The sequence below is a fragment of the Erithacus rubecula genome (assembly GCF_903797595.1).
Source record: "Erithacus rubecula genome assembly, chromosome: 28".
Taxonomy (NCBI): Eukaryota; Metazoa; Chordata; class Aves; order Passeriformes; family Muscicapidae; genus Erithacus; species Erithacus rubecula.
This window is the reverse complement of record NC_136680.1, coordinates 2,331,789-2,353,159: the sequence shown is the minus strand read 5'-3', so window position 1 is coordinate 2,353,159 and position 21,371 is coordinate 2,331,789. Positions and strand designations below refer to the sequence as shown.

General features: G+C 56.7%; 3 protein-coding genes across 4 annotated transcripts; 1 reads left to right on the top strand and 2 right to left on the bottom strand.

The window, feature by feature from the left end:
• The first annotated feature begins 606 nt into the window (after positions 1–606).
• On the top strand, positions 607–2,866 carry LOC306813161 (complement factor D-like). The gene is made up of 5 exons (XM_079328347.1): positions 607–780; positions 953–1,106; positions 1,359–1,503; positions 1,890–2,147; positions 2,377–2,866. Exons 1-5 carry the CDS (start codon positions 714–716, stop codon positions 2,548–2,550), a joined length of 798 nt encoding a protein of 265 aa, XP_079184473.1. The 5' UTR covers positions 607–713; the 3' UTR covers positions 2,551–2,866.
• A 1,377-nt stretch (positions 2,867–4,243) lies between these two features.
• MED16 (mediator complex subunit 16) lies at positions 4,244–13,089 on the bottom strand. Of its 2 annotated transcripts, none has more exons than XM_079328317.1 (15): positions 12,965–13,089; positions 12,592–12,774; positions 12,130–12,237; positions 11,841–12,010; positions 10,905–11,336; positions 10,533–10,638; positions 9,732–9,887; positions 8,429–8,640; positions 7,984–8,190; positions 7,377–7,587; positions 7,096–7,229; positions 6,563–6,755; positions 6,128–6,344; positions 5,691–5,774; positions 4,244–4,926 (listed from the first exon to the last, which is right to left on the bottom strand). In XM_079328317.1, the coding sequence occupies exons 2-15, from the start codon at positions 12,725–12,727 to the stop codon at positions 4,800–4,802; spliced, it is 2,493 nt and encodes an 830-aa protein (XP_079184443.1). In that variant the 5' UTR covers positions 12,728–12,774; positions 12,965–13,089; the 3' UTR covers positions 4,244–4,799. The 2 variants fall into 2 exon arrangements, with proteins under 2 accessions (XP_079184443.1, XP_079184442.1); XM_079328316.1 differs by having other exon boundaries at positions 12,851–12,977.
• A 781-nt stretch (positions 13,090–13,870) lies between these two features.
• R3HDM4 (R3H domain containing 4) lies at positions 13,871–21,256 on the bottom strand. Its single transcript, XM_079328365.1, has 8 exons — positions 20,751–21,256; positions 18,472–18,626; positions 17,872–17,990; positions 17,259–17,382; positions 16,359–16,444; positions 15,371–15,456; positions 15,075–15,130; positions 13,871–14,433 (listed from the first exon to the last, which is right to left on the bottom strand). Exons 1-8 carry the CDS (start codon positions 20,792–20,794, stop codon positions 14,330–14,332), a joined length of 774 nt encoding a protein of 257 aa, XP_079184491.1. The 5' UTR covers positions 20,795–21,256; the 3' UTR covers positions 13,871–14,329.
• Between the last annotated feature and the right edge of the window lie 115 nt (positions 21,257–21,371).

The following is a 21,371-nucleotide window of genomic DNA, read 5'->3' as shown; positions in this document are numbered from 1 at the left end:
CCCCGCCCCTGCCCCTGCCCCTGCCCCCGCCCCTGCCCTGCCCCTGCCCCCGCCCCCGCCCCTGCCCCTGCCCCTGCCCCCGCCCCTGCCCTGCCCCTGCCCCTGCCCCTGCCACTGTCCCTGGCCCTGCCCCCGCCCCTGCCCTGCCCCTGCCCCTGCCCCTGCCCCTGCCCCTGCCACTGCCCCTGCCCCTGCCCCTGCCCCTGCCACTGCCCCTGCCACTGCCCCTGCCCCTGCTCCTGCCCCTGCCCCTGCCCCTGCCCCTGCCCCTGCCCCTGCCCCTGCTCCTGCCCTGCCCCTGCCCCTGCCCCTGCTCCTGGCCCTGCTCCTGGGGGGGCGGGGATAGAATTTGCCGGAGCCTTTTTCTGCCAAGACCCTGAACTTTTTCGGCCTTAAAAACCCCGGTGCAGAAATCCCCGGCGGCGGGTGCCAGGGCCAGCAGCTGGGCCGGGCTGTTTCTTCCTCCCGCACTGTTTGTGCTGGGAACTCTTGACCCCTTTTATAAGCTGAATATTTCAAAACATTCAGCCCACGCTGCGGAAACCCTCCCCAACTCTCTCCACCCCCCCCCTTTCCTGCCCCCCCCTGCTGCCCCAAACTGGACATAAAAGCGAGTCCCAGCTCTGGGTGAGCAGCGTCAGCCCCCAGCCCCTGCGCACCCCAAAACCCCCGCACACCCCCAGCCGGGCAGAGGATCGCCGGGCTCTGCAGCCATGGGGCCAAACCCTGCTCCCGTCTTTGTCCTCGCTCTGCTGCTGCTGCTCTGGGCCCCAATGAATGGTGAGTGCACACCCCGCACCCCAGGGCAGTGACAGGGCACGGGGTGCCTGCCCAGCTCCCCAATTCCTGCCTCCACCCGCAGCCCACAAGGAGTGGTCCAGGGATCCCGGGAAGGGACCACGGGAGTGACACTGCCCCGTGCCCCTCAGCTGACCCGGCCCCTCTCCCGCAGGGCAGCCCCGGGGACGGATCCTGAGGGGCTCCGAAGCCAGACCCCACCTGAAGCCCTACATGGCCTCGCTGCAGCTGGATGGGCAGCACGTCTGCGGGGGCTTCCTCATTGCTGAGCAGTGGGTGCTGAGCGCTGCCCACTGCACTGAGGAGACGTGAGTGTGTGTGTGGGGGGGGTCAGTGCATGGCTGGGGGGCTGCTGGAGTCTGGCCAAATCCCACTCTGGAGCCTCAGCCCCAGGGTCAGAGCGTGGGACTCGGCTCCCACCTGCAGAGAGGACTGGGCAGTGCCTCTAGGATCTCCCCAAGCTCTCTGGTGGGCTCTCCAACCCCCCACAGCACCCCATTTCCATGGCTGGGTGCGGTGACACCCCCAGCTGTTTGTCCCACACTCTGACTCTCTTCCAGGGACGGCAAACTCTTCCAAGTGCTGCTGGGTGCCCACTCGCTGACGGAACCAGAGCCCCACAAACGCCTGTACCAAGTGCGCGCCCAGTTCCCCCACCCTGGCAGCAACATCCACAACAACAAGGATGACCTTCTCCTCCTCCAGGTGGGCTGATGGGACCCTCCTCCCCACCAGGCACAGCCCCGTTCCTGCAAATCCCGTTGTCCTTTGGGACCCTGCAGGGTCACTGAGTGGGCAGAGGAAATTCTCACAGTCAGACTAGGTCTGGCTCCCCTGTCCATCCCTCCCTGTCCCATGGGAACATCCTTTCTTCCCCCACCAAAGACCTTTGAGGTGTGTCCAAGTGCCTCTATCTTCCTCATAGCTCCAGCTCTGGAGTCTGGCTGCATCCTGGAGCTCAAATCAGGAGGGGAAACCCTGAGTGTGGCTGAGGCCAGGGTGGTCTCGGTACCAGGGCTGGGGTCCCTGTACCCTGCTGGGTCCACATCTGCCCCTGTGACCCGGATCCCCTCTGACTTTTTTTGTGGCAGCTGGAGGAGAAAGCAGAGCTGAACTCGGACGTGCAGGTGCTGCCCTTCCAGCGGGAGGACAGGGACGTGGCGGCAGACACGGTGTGCGAGGTGGCGGGGTGGGGCACCATCGACCACAGCGGGCAGCGGCCGGACAAGCTGCAGCAGGTGCAGCGGCCGGTGATCAGCCGCGACGTCTGCAACCACCGCACGCGCCACGACGGCACCATCACCGAGAACATGATGTGCACCGACTCCCGCAGGAAGGACACCTGCAAGGTACCTCACACCCAGCACGGATCCACAGAGGGCTGGGTGGGGGTAAGAGGGCACAATGAGCAGAGGTTGGCAGAGGTGAGGGGCTGCGAGTATCAGGGGGCAATGTCCCCGGGGTGAGTGACTCCTGTGCTGACCGCTGCAGAGCCTGCAGGCAGGAACGAGGGGTGGGAGATGGGCTGGGGTGTGCTAGCAAAATCTTGGCTTGTGCTGATGAGGTCTGGTCTTGCAGGGAGACTCCGGTGGCCCCCTGGTCTGTGATGGGGTGGCCGAGGGGGTGGTCACAGCTGGTTCCCGTGTCTGTGGCAACTACAAGAAACCGGCGATCTACACGCGCATCGCCCCCTACGCCGCCTGGATCGACAACGTGACGGTCTCTGCCGATGAGGAGGGGGACACTTACTGAGGGCACCCCAGGGATCTGCTCCACGCCACGGCTTGCTGCTGCCAGCATGGCCAGAGCACCCACAGTGCTGCCCCACTGCGTGCCACGGGCTCCCACTGCTGCCCACCCCACTGCCAAAGCGTCCCCACAAGCCAGGAGGAGGGCTGGGCCAGGGGTCTGGTGAGGAACCAAGGATGGGGGTCCCTGGCCCCCCACTCACAAAGCACAGGGCCCAGGTGGGGGAGAACTGGGAGTCACAACCCTCAACAGGCTTTGCTGAAGGTGCCCAGAATGCTGCCTGCGACCGCTGCAATAAAGTGATGATGATTCCTGCAGAGCTGCTGGGCTGGAGGAGTGGGTGAAGGAGGGAGCTGGGGGGTTCTGCACAGGAGCCCCTGCCCAGGGAGGAGCTGGGTATGGGGTGGGAGATGCTGAGGTTGCATCCTTGGGAACAGCGTGGCCTCGGGTGGGAGCAGGGGACACATCCTGCAGCGTGGCCACAATGTGATCGAGATCTGGGACCTCCCACAGGGTCATTGTGTGAATATTTGGGAAAGCAGAACGTGCCTGTTGCTGATATGGCAGTGGCAGCTCTGGCTCCCACGGTGGGATCCATGCTGGAGCCCAGCAGGATTCTCAAGAGACCCTCTTGTCTCAGGAGCTGAGGGGCAGGGCAGGACAGAGCCCCCACCACAACCCTGGTCACCCCCAGACCCTGCTACAGTTTACAAGACCCCTGCTCTCCCACTGCCCTGTCTTTGGAGGGAACAGAGCCAATGCACAAGAGATGGGAGCAGGACAGCAGCACAGCCCAGGGCACTGCCAGATCCTTCCAGTGCCATCCCAGGAGTTCTGTGGTCAGCAGGGGGCTGAAGAGGACAAAAATGTGTCTCTATTCCCCTGCTGTTCCCTGTTCCCAATCAAACATTAAATAACCCCAAACCTGTTCTGTAAGAAGCTCACAGGGCCCAGTTTGAGTTTTACTTACAGGGGAAAAGAGCCTTAATAAGGTGCAGTTTCCTAATTAGGTATTTGATTGTCCCTAATTACCAGCAGAGCAGAGAGGGGGAGAGGTCTGTACAGCTCTTACAGCTCTGTGCAGCAAAACATTCACTGGAGTCGAGGGATGAACTCTGTCACCAGCTCCAGTTCTCGAGAATAATGAAATCATGGTTCCAGAGGGAAAGGAATGTACTAAGTGTGGCTCACTCCCTCTCTTAAATGGTCTGTGGGGACCTGGAATTGCTGGCTGGGATGCAGCAGCAGAAGGCTCCAGGCTCCAGAAGAGCTCTTCTCTGTAACAGCTGAAGGACCTGTGGGAGGGGATGGAGCCCAGATCACCCCAAAGGGCTGGGGCTCCACAGGCACAGCCACACTGGCTCCAGGAGGTGATGATTTCCTGCCTGGGGCAGCAGCAGCTGAGGGCAAGGGAGGACAGAAGTCTGAAAGTTCAGATTTTTGGCTGCACCAGGACTGCTCCTCCTCTGGCATGCTCAAGTGTCCAGCCTTGCTGAAGCTGCAGGCTTACACAACTCCAGGGATCTGATGCTTTTTCCTCGAGTGTCCGTAAGACAAACCTTGAAAACATCAATTTCCCCTTTTTCCAACTATGGTGGTTCCTTTCCTGACAGATGCTCTGGCAGCCCTCCCGTGGCTCTGCTGCCCTGGCCCCATGCTGGGCAGCCACGTCACACCCCAGAAACAAAACACATGGTTCTGTACAAAATCAGGAGAATTTTTATTTACAACAGCAAGAGGCAAAGGGAGGGCTCTCTCTCTAGGCAGCAGCACTCATATTCCTGCTCCCATCCAACACTGATGGGCACAAAGGAACCAACTCATTTGCTGAGGGATCAGCAGTGCCCAGCCCATGTGGCACTTCCCAAGCAGCCAGAGGCACAGGATGGATGTGAGGTACCAGCTGTGCTCCCCTCAGACTCTGCTCCTCACCAGCTGCCCCATCACCACTCTCTGCCCAGGCCAGGGCAGCTGCCAGGATGTTGCTGCTCTGCTGGCACAGCCCCAAAACACAGCCAGGCTCCCCTGTCCTGGGCCCCAAATAATGGGGAAACCTCTGGCATTCCTTTTCAGCTCTTCCCTGGTAAAAGAGGCAGAGCTCCCTCAGCTCTGTTTTCCAGCACAGCTCAACCGAGGATGAGCAGCAGCAGCTTTTCCAGCATGAGGGAGAGGAACTGCCATTCCCTTGTCCCAAAACCTCCATGAAGGGAGCCCCATGCAGCTCATGGCCCCCACTGCATCCCAGGAAAGTCTCAGGAGTAGCTGAGGGGCATCTTCCTCCACAGCCCCCCACACAGGCAGTTCTTGATCCAGCGCTGCTCCCACTGCTTCACTGCTGTCACCTTGTTGGGTGACTTCAGCATGGTGACACAGCCACACCTGGGGGGACATGGAGGGTGCAGCCAGCCCAGGGAGCAGTGCAGAGGCAGCACTGCTGGGGTGCTGCATGGATCACACAGGGATCTGGGTATCCGTGGGGGAAACCAGCTCCTGTCATCTGCAGGTGACACTCGTGTGCACCAAAACCAGCTGAAACCAGCGAGCAACAATCCCTCTGAGGGCTCTGCTGGAGCTGCAGCCTGGCAAGGAACAGCCCCAGCTGCTGTTTATACATGAAACAACTGACAGTCATCTCACAAAAATGATCTGCTACAAAGGCTTTCTATTAAAATCAGTAATTAAAGCTAATTCAATCACATGACTTAGATGGATGTTTGTTCCCTGAGCCATTATCCTGAAATCCAGGCTCTCCCGTGAGGGTGCATGAGAAAGGCAGCACGAAATGCAAGCCTGGTGGAAAGATGACCCCAAAATCAGGGAGCAGGGGCAGTGGGGTGATTCCTCCCTCCAGCCCTGCTATGACCACATGGGTGCTTTAATGACCAGACCCACAGAAATGTCCCATGGGCCAGTTAGTCTTTTATAAAGGAGTTGCTGTAGGGTCTCCTCCAGGCCAGATTACTTTAGGAGCTTTATCTAATCTGTTTGATTTTCAATCCAAGGGCCAGGCTGCAACAGTGCCACTCTCTGATGTGGGCATCCCAGACTGGAGACACCTTAACCACAACCCCAACCAGCCTCAGAGAGCTCCTGAAGGACACAAGACCAAGTCCTGCCCAAGCTTCACTGCAGGTGTCACTTACCTGGTACAGGACTTGCATTCCTCTGTTGGGTATGCACCCAGGTGCAGCCGCCTCAGGTGGTCAATTTTGGGCTGTCCAGGGGCCCTGAGGAAGGAGAACAGGACATTCATAGAGGGTCACTTTCCATGAGCTGCTCCCAGGACAGGGAGCTGCATCTCACTGGCCAACATGGCAGAGGCTCTGCCCACTTGCCCACTCAGTGCCACGAGAGAAGTTGTCACAATGACACAATTAATCACATTAATTAATGGGTTTTTTTCCCCCATTTGCTATCACTTTTCAGCACTTAAAATTCTCAACCCATCACAAGCTGAGAAACGGATTTGAGCAGAGAGGACAAACTGCTCTTGGGTCACAGCAGCAAGGAGACATACCAAACCTCAGAGCTGCCAAGATTCCTTCCCACCAGGGCACTGACTCGTTCCAGGGGTTTGTACCTGACAAAGGCATCGAACTGGGAAGAGACAGTGTGGCCAACGAGCCCAGGAGCCTTCCCAAACTGCAGCCGGACCAGCTGCTTGTTCTGCAGCTTGCTGATGATGCCATCGTTGATGGGCAGCCAGTCAATGTTGGGAATGAGCAGCTGGCTGGGCAGGAGGCAGCACTCATCAATCAGGGCATCATCGGGCTCTGTGATGTGATTTTCCTCACGACCTGCGTGGGAAACAAAGGAAAGAACCCTGTGACCTTTACATTTCTCCCTGAGAACTCCAGAGAGCTGCGTGCAGCCTCCTCCTCCACTGCCAACTCAGCCTGGAAAACAATAACCTTGGCAGCTGCACTTGCCCTTTCTCAACGTGCCAGACCCCCTCGGAGTCACGTCCCATCCCAGTGCTGCAGGAATTACTGCTCAGGGAACGGGCCCCACTCACAGCACAGCCAGAGCTTGGTCAGGAGGCGGAAGAGCAGGGACATGCTGTCCTGGGTGTCTGAGGTTGCTGTGTACACGGGCAGGCAGCTGGGCTTCAGCAGCCCCCAGATGCGGATGACCACCATGAGCTCGCGGAACATGCCGAGGGACGCGCCGTCGCGCAGGAAGCTGTGGCCAGGGCGAACTGGGGAGCCCTGCGGGGGGACAGAGGGGTGGGTGGGGGTCACATCAGCCTGGGTGGGGGCTCACAACCAGCCCCAGACACCACACTGAATCCAGACAGCTCCTGCTTCCAGCAGCACACACTCTATGGAAGGTGACACCTCTGCAGAGCTGCAAGAGGAGTGTCCCCAAATCCCCCAGGTATCACGCTGGTCACCAGACTCAGACGGGCATGGGAAGGGCCATTCTCTTAATTCTGCTGTTCCTTACTCCTCCCCAGTGCCTGTGATGACAGGGCCCTCTGTGCCCTGGCTAAGCACTGCCCACGGGTGTTTGTGTCCTCTCAGTGTGTTCCTGACACTCTGGTCTCACCTGGTTGGGAAGGCTGGCCAGCAGGTAGAGCACAAAATCCCCCACCCATTGGATGAGCTGCTGCAGGGACTGCAATGTTGTCATCTCCAGGACAAACTCTTCTGTCTTCAGGTTAATCATCACCTTGTCAATGTCTGGAAGAGAAGCAACACACTGCCTGGCTCAGGAAGATGGATCCAAACCCTCCCTGTGGAGGTCACCTTTGTCCTCCTCCTCAAACCCAGGAGTTTGTGATACTACAGGGAGCAGTCCAACCCCAGGATGCTGTGAGCAGTCAGTACCTACATCCGTGATCTTGGAGCAGATCTCGGTGAGCCGGTCCCCAGGGCTCTTGTCAGGGGTGTTGAGGAAATGTGGACGCAGCAGGGACTTCAGGGTGCAGCTGATGGCAATGAGGAAGAGCTTGGCGTGGTAGTCACACACTCGGGCAATGGTGCTGGAGGAGAGCTTGCACAGTGATGCCTTCATGGCAACAATACGTGTGGAGAGCACCTGAGCCAGGGGGAAGCACAGCAAAAGGCACAAGGAGAGGCAGGAATTAGCATAAGCTCATTAAAGCTGCTGCTTTATTCTCTGCTCTCCCTTTCTGCTGCAGGATTGACAGGAACAGTGAACGCTGTGCACGTGAGAGCTGTGCTGGGCACGTGCTGCTGTTCCCAGAATCTGCCAAAAATAGACTTCACCATCTCACCTCAAGTTTCCAACAGGTAGAGACCCTGCTGGCATCAGTGAAAGTGAATGCAATTGGCACTGCAGCTCTTTCCAGCTCCACCACTGCCTGAGCTGAGCATTCAGAGAGTGCCAATGTCCTCACTGGCACTGGCTGCTCCCCACTCCAAGTCCCTGATTGCCCCCAAGCCTATCTGGGAGTGAGCCCAGAGCTCCCACCTGCTGCAGGGCTGCATTCTGACGCATGTACTCCTCATGCAGCTTCTCCACCAGGTTCTGCACCATGTTGGGCTGGACGTGGAGCAGGATGTCCCACCAGTCGTAGCCTGTCACCATGCAGTACTCCAACAGGAACAGCAAGTGCCGCAGGGACATGTTCATGTCCAGCACGTGGCCCATGGAGGGGGAGATACGCAGCATGCTCAGCTTGAAGGGAGGAACCAAAGTGAAACTGGCTTCAGAGGTGGGCTTGAAATTGTCCCACAAAACTACAACACAACACGAGGCTCAAGGAAGCTCGGTCCTGACCTAGTGACACTTTCTGCACTGACAGGATACAACCCTTTCAAATACGGATCTCACAGCTGAAACTCCCCATGTTTCCTGAGCAACCCACCACCCCCTCAGACAACCAGGCTGAGAAATCCCATAAGACAGCACCAACCTTGCCATGGCTGTCCACACCAGCCAGAGCCAACGACGTCCAGGAGAGCTGCATGGCCTTGAAGTGCACCAGGGGCCCGGCGGTGCGCGGGCGCTTCAGGGCGGGCTCGTCCACGGGGCGCTGCGAGGAGGAGCCGTAGAACACAGCCATCATCTGCAGGGACAGCCTGTGCACAATGTGCACGCTGCCATCGTGGAAAGCCAAGGCCAGGCCTGGGGACAGCAGGTGAGTCAGCAAAGAGGCATAAGCACGACGTCAGATTCGACTCCATTTTCGCAGTTTTTGTATGTAAAACTAAAGGTGTTCGTTTTCTGCATTGTTGTTAAAAAGATTTATATTATGTAGTAATATATCTGAATAATCTAGGCCATAATCTCTATCAAATGCACCAGCAAAACTGTATTTAGCTGTTTTTCTGCATATTTTGCTGGTTTTTACATGCCTAGCTTCCTATTTCTTAGTTTAAACCAATGTTTATAACAGGTGCATTAAATGCGCCATTTTTAAGTGTTTTTCTGCAGCCTACCCTGTTAAAACTCTTCAAAACTACAAAAATATAAATCGTGCTAAATCAAAAGAAAAAATACTAAAAAACAAAGTGCCAAGATAAAAAAAAAAAACCAAAATAAAAGTAAGCAGTAAAGTTCTGGGCAACAACCAATCATCACACCTAAAAAGCTCATGCAAGGCATGTGAACATAAAAGCATCAATCAAAAAATACATAATCATGTAAATACTAGTCTTAAAATGTATAACTAAGACTAAAAGTAAACAACAAATAGTCTTCTACATAATCATATTAATTTGTAATCCAAAAGTCCTTTGCTCCTGTATTTTATGCTGAAATTCTTAAAATTATGAAGGTACAAAGCATTTTATGTATGATTTGAATAGATACAACTTATATTTAGCAATTTGTTATAACTGAAATATCAGTGGACGTTTATTCAAGTAGCAATTTCCTACAGTTAATTGTTTTAAAAACAGCTTCTAAGTCTTTGCAATGCCCTCATTATGATTTAATTAAGTTTTGAATCAGCTCCTCCCAGTGTGGCAGAGCCCTTTCCCAAAACAGTGGCCACCACTGAAGCCCATGGAGAAGCCAAAGGGCTGGGAGCTCACAGCCCTGCCATCAGCATTTCACAGCCTCTTCCCACAACAAGAAACTGGCTGGGAAGATAAAACATCCCATTTAAAAGTTTTCCTTCAGCACTCCACATGCTTTACTCCAGCTACAGCTCAGGTGGTGAAATTTCAGGCAAAAGCCAAATGTTTAGGACCAAGACAACAGGAACTCCTTACCCAGCCCAGGGAAGAACTTGGTGTCGTTTGCCACCTTCAGATCAGTGTTGGTCAGGGAGATTGGCAGCTTTGGCAGTGCCACAGCTGACACCCGGTCCAGGTCGTTGGTGGCAGACAGGATCCTCCACTTCAGGATCATGGGCTGCTTGTCTCCCACTTGAAATAAGCAAAAAAGAAGCAAATGAGTGAGAATTTTGTCCCAGAGAGATCAGAAAATCCACCCCTCATTTCTGCCCACACTCCCCCAAGCAGGAGCACAGATTGGGCACTGGTACATCTCCCATATATTTCCATATGTTTTCCCATATATTTTCAGTATGTTTCCCTCATATTTCCCTATTTTTTTTCCTGAATTATACAAACAACATGTTTTGCTAAATCTCTTTTGATGGGAAGCTCTGCTGTGGGTGATTAAGATCCTTATATACAATAATCCTTTATATTTCACCAAACAAACTGCCCTGATTATTTCTGTTCTATCTGAGATCAGGTGCAGCCCAGGCAGCCAGGACAGGGGATTAATCCAGCTCTGCTGCTCCATCCTGGTCCTTTGGGAACCTTTGCTCCACCAGCAGCAACACACAGAAAATGTCTTTTATGAAATGAAAGCACCAACCAAACCCTTTTCTAGAAACAGCAAATTGCTGCCTATGAATACAAACAGACAGAATGGACTGAGAACACCTGAAAATAAACACGAGATTCTGAATAATTACATATATGGGATAATGAATGTGAAAAGCTGTGTTGCTTTTTTTTGAAGAGCTCCTGCTCTTCAGAGTCCCCAGGGCAGACACTTACCCACAGGAGAGATTTGCTGGAAGATGTTGTTGACAGGCAGACCCTCCTTCCTAAGGGACCAGCACTCCACAATGCTGTTGTTTTGGTTGGAAGCACAAAGCAGCACCTGCAGAACAGAGCCCCCCACCACAAGCATCACAATAGGGAGGACACTGCCCTGGTCATCCCCACCCTCCATTTCCAAGGTCCTGCTCCCACTCAGCTCATGCTCCACCAGCAAAAAAATCAGAGTATCAAATCAGTGGGAGGTGACGGTGAATTCCCTAATTCCCCCCAGAAGTGCAACTAGGAATACCAAGGGTATTGCAGGAGATGCTGGACACCTCCAAACCCTCAGAGGAAAACCAGGTGGAGCAAAGATCATCTGCCCACCTGCTCTGACATGTCCCGAGCCAGGAACTTCAGGTGGGTGATGGCCGGGTACTTGTCCTTGCGCGCGGGGTCGGTGGTGCAGCGCATGAAGAGCGACGGCAGGATCTCGGTGTCGATCTTGCACTTCTCGTTCACCACGCTGACACAGACCTTGTAGAACTGCACTGGGGACGTGCTGCTGCCATCAGAAGTGGCCACCACGATGTTGCCCCCGCCCGTGAAGGCGACGTCGGCCAAGGCCACGCGGCAGCGGAGGCGGCACAGGCTCTCGGTGGCCGTCAGCACCTGCCCGTTGGGTTTGAGCAGGGACACGGTGACCAGCCCACTGATGGTGACAGCAATCCAGCCCTCCATGGGCTTCCCACCAAACAGAGTCAGTGATGGAGAGAATTTCACCCGGGAAAACTTCTCGCCGAAGTTCGACGCTCCAGACTGGAACAAAGGTGAACAAAACTGAGGTGTTTGCACCCAAAATTTGTGTCTGAGGAGCTCTTCTTGTGGGAGAGGGGCAGGGTTTGTGTTTATTTTAAAAACATGAGCAGGGAATTTGTGCTTGGCAGCTTTGGGCTTTCAGAGTCTGCAGAATCACACACGTTTCCAAACAAGGAGCTTATCCCTGTGTCCAAATCCCCTCAGCACCATAAATGCATTTCCTCTGAATTCCCACTGATAAAGAAAGAACTGATCTATCTCCACGTTCCTGCCTAGAACTGAGGTACCAGAATAAGGGAGACACATTTGAAACACCAAGAGGAACAAGGCTCCAACCCCCCCTTGGAATTCAGCAGGAACCAGGAATCTGATTGGGAAACCTCCCCATGGCCACAAGAGAGCCCAGAGAACACAGAGAACAGAGAACACAGGCAGAATCCTGAGTTCTTTGCCAAGACTTGAGCCAGAGTTGCAGCCCAGATCCCTGACAAAGATGAGACAAACCTTCTCCACGTGCAGTGCCAGCTTGACACCGTTGTGCAGCCAGGACAGGGCCACCACCGGGTCCCCCTCCACCACGCTGCCCACCGTGTTCTCCCAGCTGTTGGCCAGGTGATCTGTCATGCTCCAGCACTTGATGTGGCCATCAGCATCTGCTGAGAGCAGCCTGGAGCCTGTGACAATGACACTGCATGAGAACAGGGGGAAGAGCCCCACAAGGAATTGCATCCCATTGCTTTGGGACACGCCCAGCATGGGTGGGACACAGCGACAATGAGGGATTCCAGCCCACCTGACTGATCCCACTCCAAACACGTGATGACCTCGGTGTGGCCCGAGTTGACAGAGTAGACGTCCCAGGGGTGCTCGGTGTCGATGATATGAACCATGTGGGTGAGATCTGCATGGACAGAGAAGTCACTCCCTGCCCCTTGTCGCTGTTTCTGAGCCTCAGAGCTTCAGCTAACACAGGGAAAACATAAAATATTTTATAGAAATGATCTGGGGTAGAGCAGTAACTGCGCTGGGAACTCAGTGATGGGCCAGACACCGACGTGAGCCTGGTCCTGGCTTAGGGGAACCAAACCCACTCCCAAGGAACAAACTTGTGTTAGACACTGCCAGAGGCTGAGAGATGGAAGGAAAAGGAGGAGCAGCAGCCGGGAGCTGTCAGGGGCAGGGCAGAGCTCCGGCCCAGCAGATCCCGGGCTTTCCCAAGAGCACCGGGAGAGATTTGCCGAGGGGCAGGCGGTACCTTTCTCCTCCTCATTGCGGAGGTCGGTGGTGAAGGCGATCAGGTTGCGGCAGGACCAGGCGCACACCAGGGGGATGGAAGGGCAGTGGTTGCTCTTGGGCTTCCTCTCCCACTCGCACACGTACGCCAGGTCCATCCCGCCGGCCCGGCCCCGGAGGGGACACGGGACAGCCTCGCTCCTGCCTGGCGGCGACACAAGGCCGCTCACACCGAGAACGGTCCCGGGGGGAGGAGGAGGGAGCGGGCCGCGGGTACCGACCCTACGGCGGGCGGGGAGTGTGGGGCGGGGTGGATACGGGGAGGGGGAAGGTCGCGGGAGGGGCTCGGGGCTGCCACAGGAGGGTCCCGGGGATCCCGGCCCGGCCGCACTCACCGGCGCCCGCCGCCTCCCGCCGCTCACCAGGACCCCGCCGCCCCTGCGGGCTGCCCGTCCCGCGCCTGCGCCGCGCGCTCAGGCACCGCCGAGGACACCCTCAGAGAGACAGCCAGCGGCTCTAATTAGCATAACAAACTACCCAGAACCCAACGGGCAGATAGAGCAAATATAATCGGCATGTTTAAACATATTGGGGGAAATCTAAGAAGAATAAGGGGCTGAAAACTCTTAAAAATTTTGGGGAAGCTTATTAAAGATGCAATATCGAGCCATCGTATAGTCACCCTATAGTAATTATTTTATCTTTCCAAGGCTTTAAATAGTGCTGCGTGTACACTGTAATTCGTGCTCGCTTCGGCAGCACATATACTAAAATTGGAACGATACAGAGAAGATTAGCATGGCCCCTGCGCAAGGATGACACGCAAATTCGTGAAGCGTTCCATATTTTTCGCACCTCCCCACACCCAATTTTTGCAGCCCGCGCAGAACCGGCTGCCCCCCGACCCCCTCCCCTAAACTTCCTCCACGGAGACAGAGAGAGAGACAGAGCCGGAGCAGGGGAGCACCGTCTTTATTGTTCCTGAACGCGCCCGCACCCGAGTCACACCAGCAAAGGAGGCGCGAGGGGCTCCCCTGGGTCTGGGGGTCCCCACGTTAATGGCAGTCGGTGTCATCATGGGACAGAGCAACCAGAAACAGATTCCTCCAGGGCACACCCTGCGAGCAACCCTTGGCACATGCCAGGGACACGGGGGGGCACACGGAGGTACCTCCAAAATGCCCCATCTGCCCCCATGGCAGCTGTGGACAAAGCAGAGGGAACCCCGAAAGGGGCTGCACCCCTCCAGCACACGCACACACACACACACACACTCATGTAAATATACACACACGTGATAAAAAAACCCCACAAGCTATATTACACTTAAAAACAGCCCCGTCGTGCGGGCAGGGCACAGGGTGTGGGGGGCAAAAGCACCCGGAGCTCCCCACACCGAGCCCCCCCGGACACCCCGCGGGCGCGGGGCTGCGGGTGCGGGAACGCGGCAGCCCCCGGGCTCTTCCGCCGGCTCAGCGATTGCTCAGCAGCCGCCAGGAGCTGTTTCACCGCAGAAAAATCTGGACCGAAATCACCCCACAAGCGTCAGCGCCGGAGGGGGGGGTGGGGGTGGGATTGGCCCCGCCTGATTATTTTTTAAAAACACCTGGGTTATATAAATAGACACACAAACAGTTCCAGGAGGGCTGTAAACCCCCGGCTCTTCCCCCGGAGCAGGGGAAGGGGCGAGGGTCCAAGGGCTGCACAAGGGCCGGAGAGGCTGCAGCGGACACAGGAGGGGCTGGGCAGCTCGGGGGGCATCAGCTCATCTGCCCCAGGTAGTCTGAGAGCAGCAGCTCGGGGGGCAGGAACACGCGGTGTTTGTTGCTCACTTTCATCTGACGTTTCCCTTCGATGTCCGAACCTGCGGGTGGGATGGAGCGGTCAGCACATCCCTGTTCCTCCCCACCACCTCGGGGGGTCTCCAAAAAGGCACTCCCAGCCCAGCCACCGCCCTCCCCTTCTCCCTGGGGCTCGGGCGAGCGCAGGATTCCCCGTGCTCCGTCCCCTGCCGGCACCACGGGCTCGCTCCCCATCATTATCGCCTTCTTGTTTGCCACAAGCGGCTCCTAATGAAACGCTCGGCAGCGGAGTCTCCTCTGGAGGGATGGAGCCTTCCCTGACGTGGCAACAAAACCTTTTTGGGACGCCCAGGGTAGTGCGAGAGCACGGCTGCTCCTCGGGAGGAGGAAGCAGCTGCAGGAGAGGGAACCTTGCGAGTAGATTTTTGCTTTGGACCAGCCAAATTTCCCATCAGAGCTGCGTCCGGCCGAGCCCCGGGTGTGTGGCTGCACTGGTGACCATGGCCGGGGCTGCGGTGGGGAGGAAGCAGGCAGGGGTGGGACCGCGGGGTTATCTGTGAGCCCCAGGGCGAGGTGGGGCCGGGAGGAGGAAGGGAGGAAAAGGCTGAGCTGGAGAGGAGAGATAGCGATGGAAGGAAGAGGGGGAAAAAAACAAAAACAAAAACAAAATCAAAATCAAAACGAAAAACAAGCAGACTCTTACTGGCAGAGACGAGATCCATGTACTGGCAGAGTGCGTGGAGCAGGAGCCGCTCAAAGCTGGGGGAGAGGGGACAGGGTTAGAGCCCAGGTGTCTCTGACCAGTGTGCCCCACAGGCTCTGCCCTCCATCATCCCACACCCACAGAGCAGATGGGGGGCACAAAGGGATCCCCAGGTGCATCCCTCCCTCAGGAGCTCCACAGGGACCAGGCCAGGTGGGTGTCCCTGGGTGGAGACCCAGGCCCAGCCCTGGGGCACAGGGAACCCCCAGCCCATCTCCCCCGAGATGGGGAAATACCTGTTGTCCATCAGTGCTGTGTAGACAGAGTGGGGGGTGACAGAGAAGAAGGCCAGCAGCTCCTCCTCCAGCCCCTCCAGCGTTCCCTGTGAGGAGAGGCAGGGGCTCAGCCAGGAAGGGGCAGTGATGGGCACAGCCCTGGCACAACTGACTCCCCAGGACTCACTGCCAGCAGCTCCTGGGCAAGTTATCTGGATGGGAGACAGCAGGGAGAGGAGACATCTCCCATCCCCAGCCCCCAAGATGGGGAAGGATCCAGCTCCTGCCAACTGCACGCTGTGTGTGCCAAGGGCTGGCACCATCCCTCGTGCTCACAGCAGCCAGGGGAGCCTCGTGCCTCCTGACAGCCAAAGCTCAATGCTCTCCTGGCCTCCAGAGCACTGTGACCCCAGAGACGAGCAGCACACGCGTCTCATTTGAAGACAAACAAGCCAGTGGGCAGGAGGAGCCCAGGCTGCATTTAGAGGCTCTAATTAGCACCAGGAAAACAAACAGAGCCTCACAGAGCAGAGGGAGCAGGGAGCCAGCATCCCCAGGGCTGGTAGAGCAACTGTCTGGGAGCACAGTGCAGAACTGCACTCACTTCTCTCCTTCCTGCTCAGCACTTGGTGCACTTTTATCCCCTTCTAAAATATATTGGAGTTTTCCCAAATAGCCTGTGAATGTGGCCCAAATGCTCCACTGCTGTCCCCATGCACAAAAACGCCTGGTTTCACCTGTCACCTGCTGCTCACTGCACAGACACTGGAAACAACCACTAAAAAAAAAGCCCTCTAACTGCCAGAAAAATCTGAACTGAGCCAGGAAAACCCATCTGCTAGGAGCTGGTGTGCAACCAGCCACCACTGCGGGGTGACACACGAGCCCTGGAGAATGCTCCCAGGAGCTCCTGTGAAATTTGGCACTGCCCTGCACAGGGTCAGGGCACAGGTGGCTGTGGAGGGACCCCTGCCAGCCCCAGCCCTGCTGCCCCAGACCCCCAGCTCACCATGGGGATCCGGCCCCTCTTCAGGGTGGCGCGCAGGCGGCGGCTGATGCGCTGGAAGCACTCCTGGGGTGTGTAGGCTGGGAGCTCTGCAGAAATGGGATATATCATGATATATATATCATGATATATCATTTATATATCATTATATATCATTTATATATCATTTATGTATAATATTTAGATTATTACAACGATATATTTAAGATGAGCTGAGTGTTTAGGTAGATCGATAGGCATGGGAGGAAATAGATTTAAAGAAGACAAATATGAGTATGGGAAAGGATGTGGAATTTATAATGACAGATTTAAATTAAGTTAGGTGTTGTAGTGAGTCTATAGAGATGGGGAAAAGTGAATTTGAGGAGCAGAAATATATGTACGATTATTTAGAATCTTTATCAGGGAGCATGGTTTTAGTGCTCCATATAAAAGTTTAAAACCTGTTAATATATGTTAGAAAGAATTTTCCAAATGTAGATCCCGATTCTGTTTTAAGTGAAACTTTCAGGGATACTTGCTGGGAGAAGAGAGAAGGGATTCAGGCACAGCTCACAGCTCCAGAGGCTGCAGTGTCACCTTTCAGGAGGACACACTGTCCCCTCAGCTGCCCTGCAGGGCACCCTGGCCACCCCTTTCACAACACCCTCCCCAGCACAGGAGTTTTGGAGGTGTGACATTGGGGGATGGATTTGTGCAGCCACTCCTGGCTCCCAAAAACCCTCCCTGGTCCATGATGGAGGCATAACCCTCCCACTGCCACACCCAAGGGATGCTCATGCATCCCGTGGCCCCACCATCAACAGGGAGTGGGTGCAGCCCTCAAGGAAGGTCACCCTTCCCAGAATGTACACAAGGAAGGAAAGGGAGAGGCTGTCCCCACCCTGCATCCCCTCCCAGCACCTTTCCACTTGTCTTCATTCTTGACAGGCAGCTTCCTCCTGTGCTTCTTCCTGGCCTCCTCCTCCAGGTAGAGCAGCACCCGCTCCTGCTCTTCCCCTGACCGGTTCATGAAGTCGTTCCAGATCTGAACAGAAGCCACCAAGCCCCACTACAGAGGACTGTGTGGGGCACCTGGCAGTGCACAGCCACCCAGGGCACCTCCCCACACCCCATGAGCCCCCTCCTCATCCATTTGTCCCCAGGGATGGCCCTGAGCACCACACCAGGGAGAGGCCACGTTTCAAAACACTCGGTTACAGGGTGAGGAAACAGGGGTTTGGCAAGGGGCTTGTGCCAGAGGAAGTGCTGCAGCTCACCAGGCAGCTGCTGCTCTGCAGGCACAGCTCTCCATGAGAGGATCTGCCTGGAGATTCCCCCACCCCATGGACTGGGGGCTCAGGACCCCATCACCCCCCAGAACACAGCAGATCCCACAGATCCCAGCCTGACACCAGACCAGGCAGCAGCAGGGGCACAGCAGCTCAGGCCAGGGAGGCAGAGGGATGAAGAATGAAGCACAAGCATGTCACACCATGCCAGGGCCCCCCAGAGCCCCAAGCCTGGCTGTACCCACCTCCACATAGGTCTCATTGTTACAGGCCTCAGTGAAGATGCTGGGGGGAGCTGAGTGGGTGAGCTCTCCCTCGTCACTCCCACAGTCATCCTGCTCCAGAAGGGTCATCAGGTATCGAGCTGGGGGGAAGAGCAAAGCCTGAGAGGGGAGGAAGCACCTCCAGAGAGGCCCCTTGCCTCTTGGAGGAAACAAGGCACCATGATTAGCACCACTATTATGATAACCAAAATGTACAAACCCATTTTTAAAAGCCTTTTCACGCATGATGTTAAATTCAGTCCATCAAAACATCTAATCAAGTTCCATCATCAATTATAACCTTTCCTACACCTTCCTTGAGTTGTTGCATGCTTTTGTGGATGGACTCTGAATGATCAGATAAATTCATACAGCACTTTCCTCCAAAATCTTCATAGCCACGTGCTAATAAAAGGGAATCAATTGCAGCCCTGTTCTCCAAAGTTGCACATCTATTACTGTTAACATGTCACTGAATGCAAAGCAAGCAGAACTGGTCTCCTTACAGGCTCACTTGCCCAGTACATCCCCACTTGCCAAGGCTGTTCTTGCCCTGGGGAAAGACCCTGGCCAGGTCCTTACTGTTCTCCAGCCTCTGGAGGCTCTTGCGGCCCTTGGCCCTGGGGATGAGGTCGGAGTTGCGAATTGCCTTGTTGATGTAATACTGCTTCCTCTTGGACGGGGAGAACCGCTTGGACGGGGAGTCCTCCAGCAGGGGCAGGCAGTCCTCGATCCTCCTGCAGGACAGAGGGAGGGATGAGCCCACCTGAGGGGCCTGGGGCAGCTACAGCAGCGTGAGGATGGGGGGAGATGGGGCATCAGAGCATCAGTCCTGTTGTAAATGCAATGGAACTGCATCCTCCCACGGGGACTGTCCCCCTCGGGGCACCGCCACCTCCGAGGGCTGGCTCGGCTCACAGCAGCTGTGTGTCAGCACTGGAAGGGCCAGGTAATTAACCTGGGTAAGTAATGACGCAGAACAATGGATTCATTCCTGCTGGGCCCCTGCTGCACCTCACACTCACAATCATCCTGAGCAGACTGGCAGCAGTTCTGCCATTCCTTATTCCACTGCCCCAGCCATGGCACTGCCAGCTCCTGGGTGAACCCAAAGGCTCTTGGCCTCTGTTCACAACATGGACAGGGTGTTGCTTAATCAGTTCACAACTAAGGAATGATCATAAAACTGAGACATTTTATGAGAAAATGAAGCCACACGACGAGAGAGCAGCTCGCTGGGTGACAAACGCAACTGCTTGGGTTTCAAAGTTTACTAAACACCAAAGACAGGAAGTTTCACTGCCTTCACTTGTGAAGGAGCTTCCCCTCAGAGCTGTGTTGGTTTCCTTTAGCGCAGCAGAAGGTGGGGGAGAAAATCAGCACTCCCAAAACAATCCCCAGGACTGTCCATCCAGGATGAGGAGCTGAAGCACGGCTGCCCAGAGTGACCAGTTTCCAGAACAGCACCACAGCCTTGCTCCATCCACAGGGCCATGTCCCCACACTGTCCCCTTCTTTCCAGCATTCTGGAGCTCGTGGGAGCCCCAGTTCTGCAATCAGGCCCTGACAGAGCTGATCTGGGCACAGGGCAGAGCAGGCTGTGCTGTCCGATTGCAGCCCGGGCCAACAGCCAGCTGCTTGCACTCGCCAAAAACTTGATTTTTTCCCCTTTGCCTGCATGGGGGCAGTGATACAGTCTTGGCTTCTTAAAGGGGGTAAATAAACAACCACCCCCTTCCAGGCTGGAGAGAAAACCGTGACAAAGGTGGGCTTGGAAAGAATAAAAGATACTCAGGTATCAAGGCAATGCCCAGAGGATGGGTGGGGAGGAGTAACCCAACCTGCCATAGCGAGCAACCAGGGCTGGTGGATCAAGTTGTGATACAAAGATGGTTACAAAAACCTGAATAAACAGAAGGAGTCACCTTACGCTGGCCCCAGCTCGAGGGTTTGAGTACACAGCTGTGAGCCCGGCACTCCCTGGAGCCAGCACAGCTCACCAGCACGGCCCCAGAAAGGGATGTCAAAAACCAGTGTCAGCAGGGTGGGAGCACCCCCGGGACCCCACGGGACCCATGGCTGGGAGGAGAGAACAGGCTGAGCCACACTCAACTCTCTTCCTGAAGCCTCCAGGGCTGTTTGTGGCTGCCCTGGCACCCGGCACTGCCACGTCTGCCCTGGCATTGCCACCTCCACCCAGTGCCAACCTGGAGGTTCACAGGGGACAGTGACCTCTGGCCACTGCCCCCTGAGGGAGTGACCTGTATGGGACAAGCATCGCCAGCCTCTGAGTCAGGGTCCTGTAACCAGCTGGGTCAGGCTGAGAAGGGACCCCAGGAAAGGTCATTCCTGGGGAATCACAGCAAATCATAACCCCAGGGCAATGGGCCCGGCAGCTCCGGGGACACCGGAGCACAGACAGATTCGTGGCTTCTCCTCCACATCCCATTTCCAGGCAGGGAACGCGCCTGGAAGAGGAACTTGTTCTCTGCCGGGGGATTTCTGACCTATTCCTGTCATTTGCCCTTTGGCAGCAGAACAGCAAGGACCTGCAGAACAGTCAGGGGCAGCTGAGCCCCCGGTACACCCGTGAAGGAGCGGGGGGCTCCAGCCCAGCCCCGCCACCACGAGTAGCCCCGACCCGGGTCGGCAGCCCCGGTGACCGGGAGCACCGTGACCTCGAGGGGGTAAACGCTAATTATAAGGCTCATTATCGCGGTGCCGGGCTCGGCTGTGACAGCGCCGCGGGGCCGGGGAGCTGGAGCCGGGCTGTCCCGGGAGGCGCCGCCGCTCCCCGCCCGCACTGACAGCCCGGGGGGCTCCGGCCGGCCCCACCACCCCACGGCCCGCCGGACACTCACGGGAACGGCTCCTCCGGGCCCGCGCCGCCCCGCAGCACCACCATGGCCCGCTGCGACTGAGATGGGGACCGGGACCAGAACCAGAACCGGGACCGGGACTGGCACCTCCTTCCGCCTCCTCCACCCCCGGCCCGCACCGGCGGCACCGGGCCCGGCACCGCCCGCGGGAAGTGACGTCACGGGGGCGGGAACACGGGAACCCCACCCCGGGCGTCGCGGGAGGTGGGGCACCGGGGGTGCTTCGGGGAGCCCCTGGAACCGGGGATCGGCGGCTGCCGGACCCCATTAACCCCGCGTGAATTTCCGTTGTCCCACTCTACCTCCCCCGTTAATCCTCGTGAATCTCCAGATAACCCCCGGTAAAGCCCCATTAACCTCCGTTAACCCCGTTAAACCCCCCGTTGCCCCCCGTTAATCGCCCCCCCTGCGCGGCTCCTCCGGGACCCGCGCCCCGCACGGCGCCGTTCCCCCGCCCGTCCGCGAGGCGGCGCTGCGGCCACGCCCCCGCCCGGCCCCGCGGCCCCACGGCGCGCAACATTTGCATGCCGACCAATGGCGGTGGGGGGCGTGGCGCTCCGGGCGCGGCGGGCCAATGGCAACGCGGGGCGGAGAGGGGCGTGG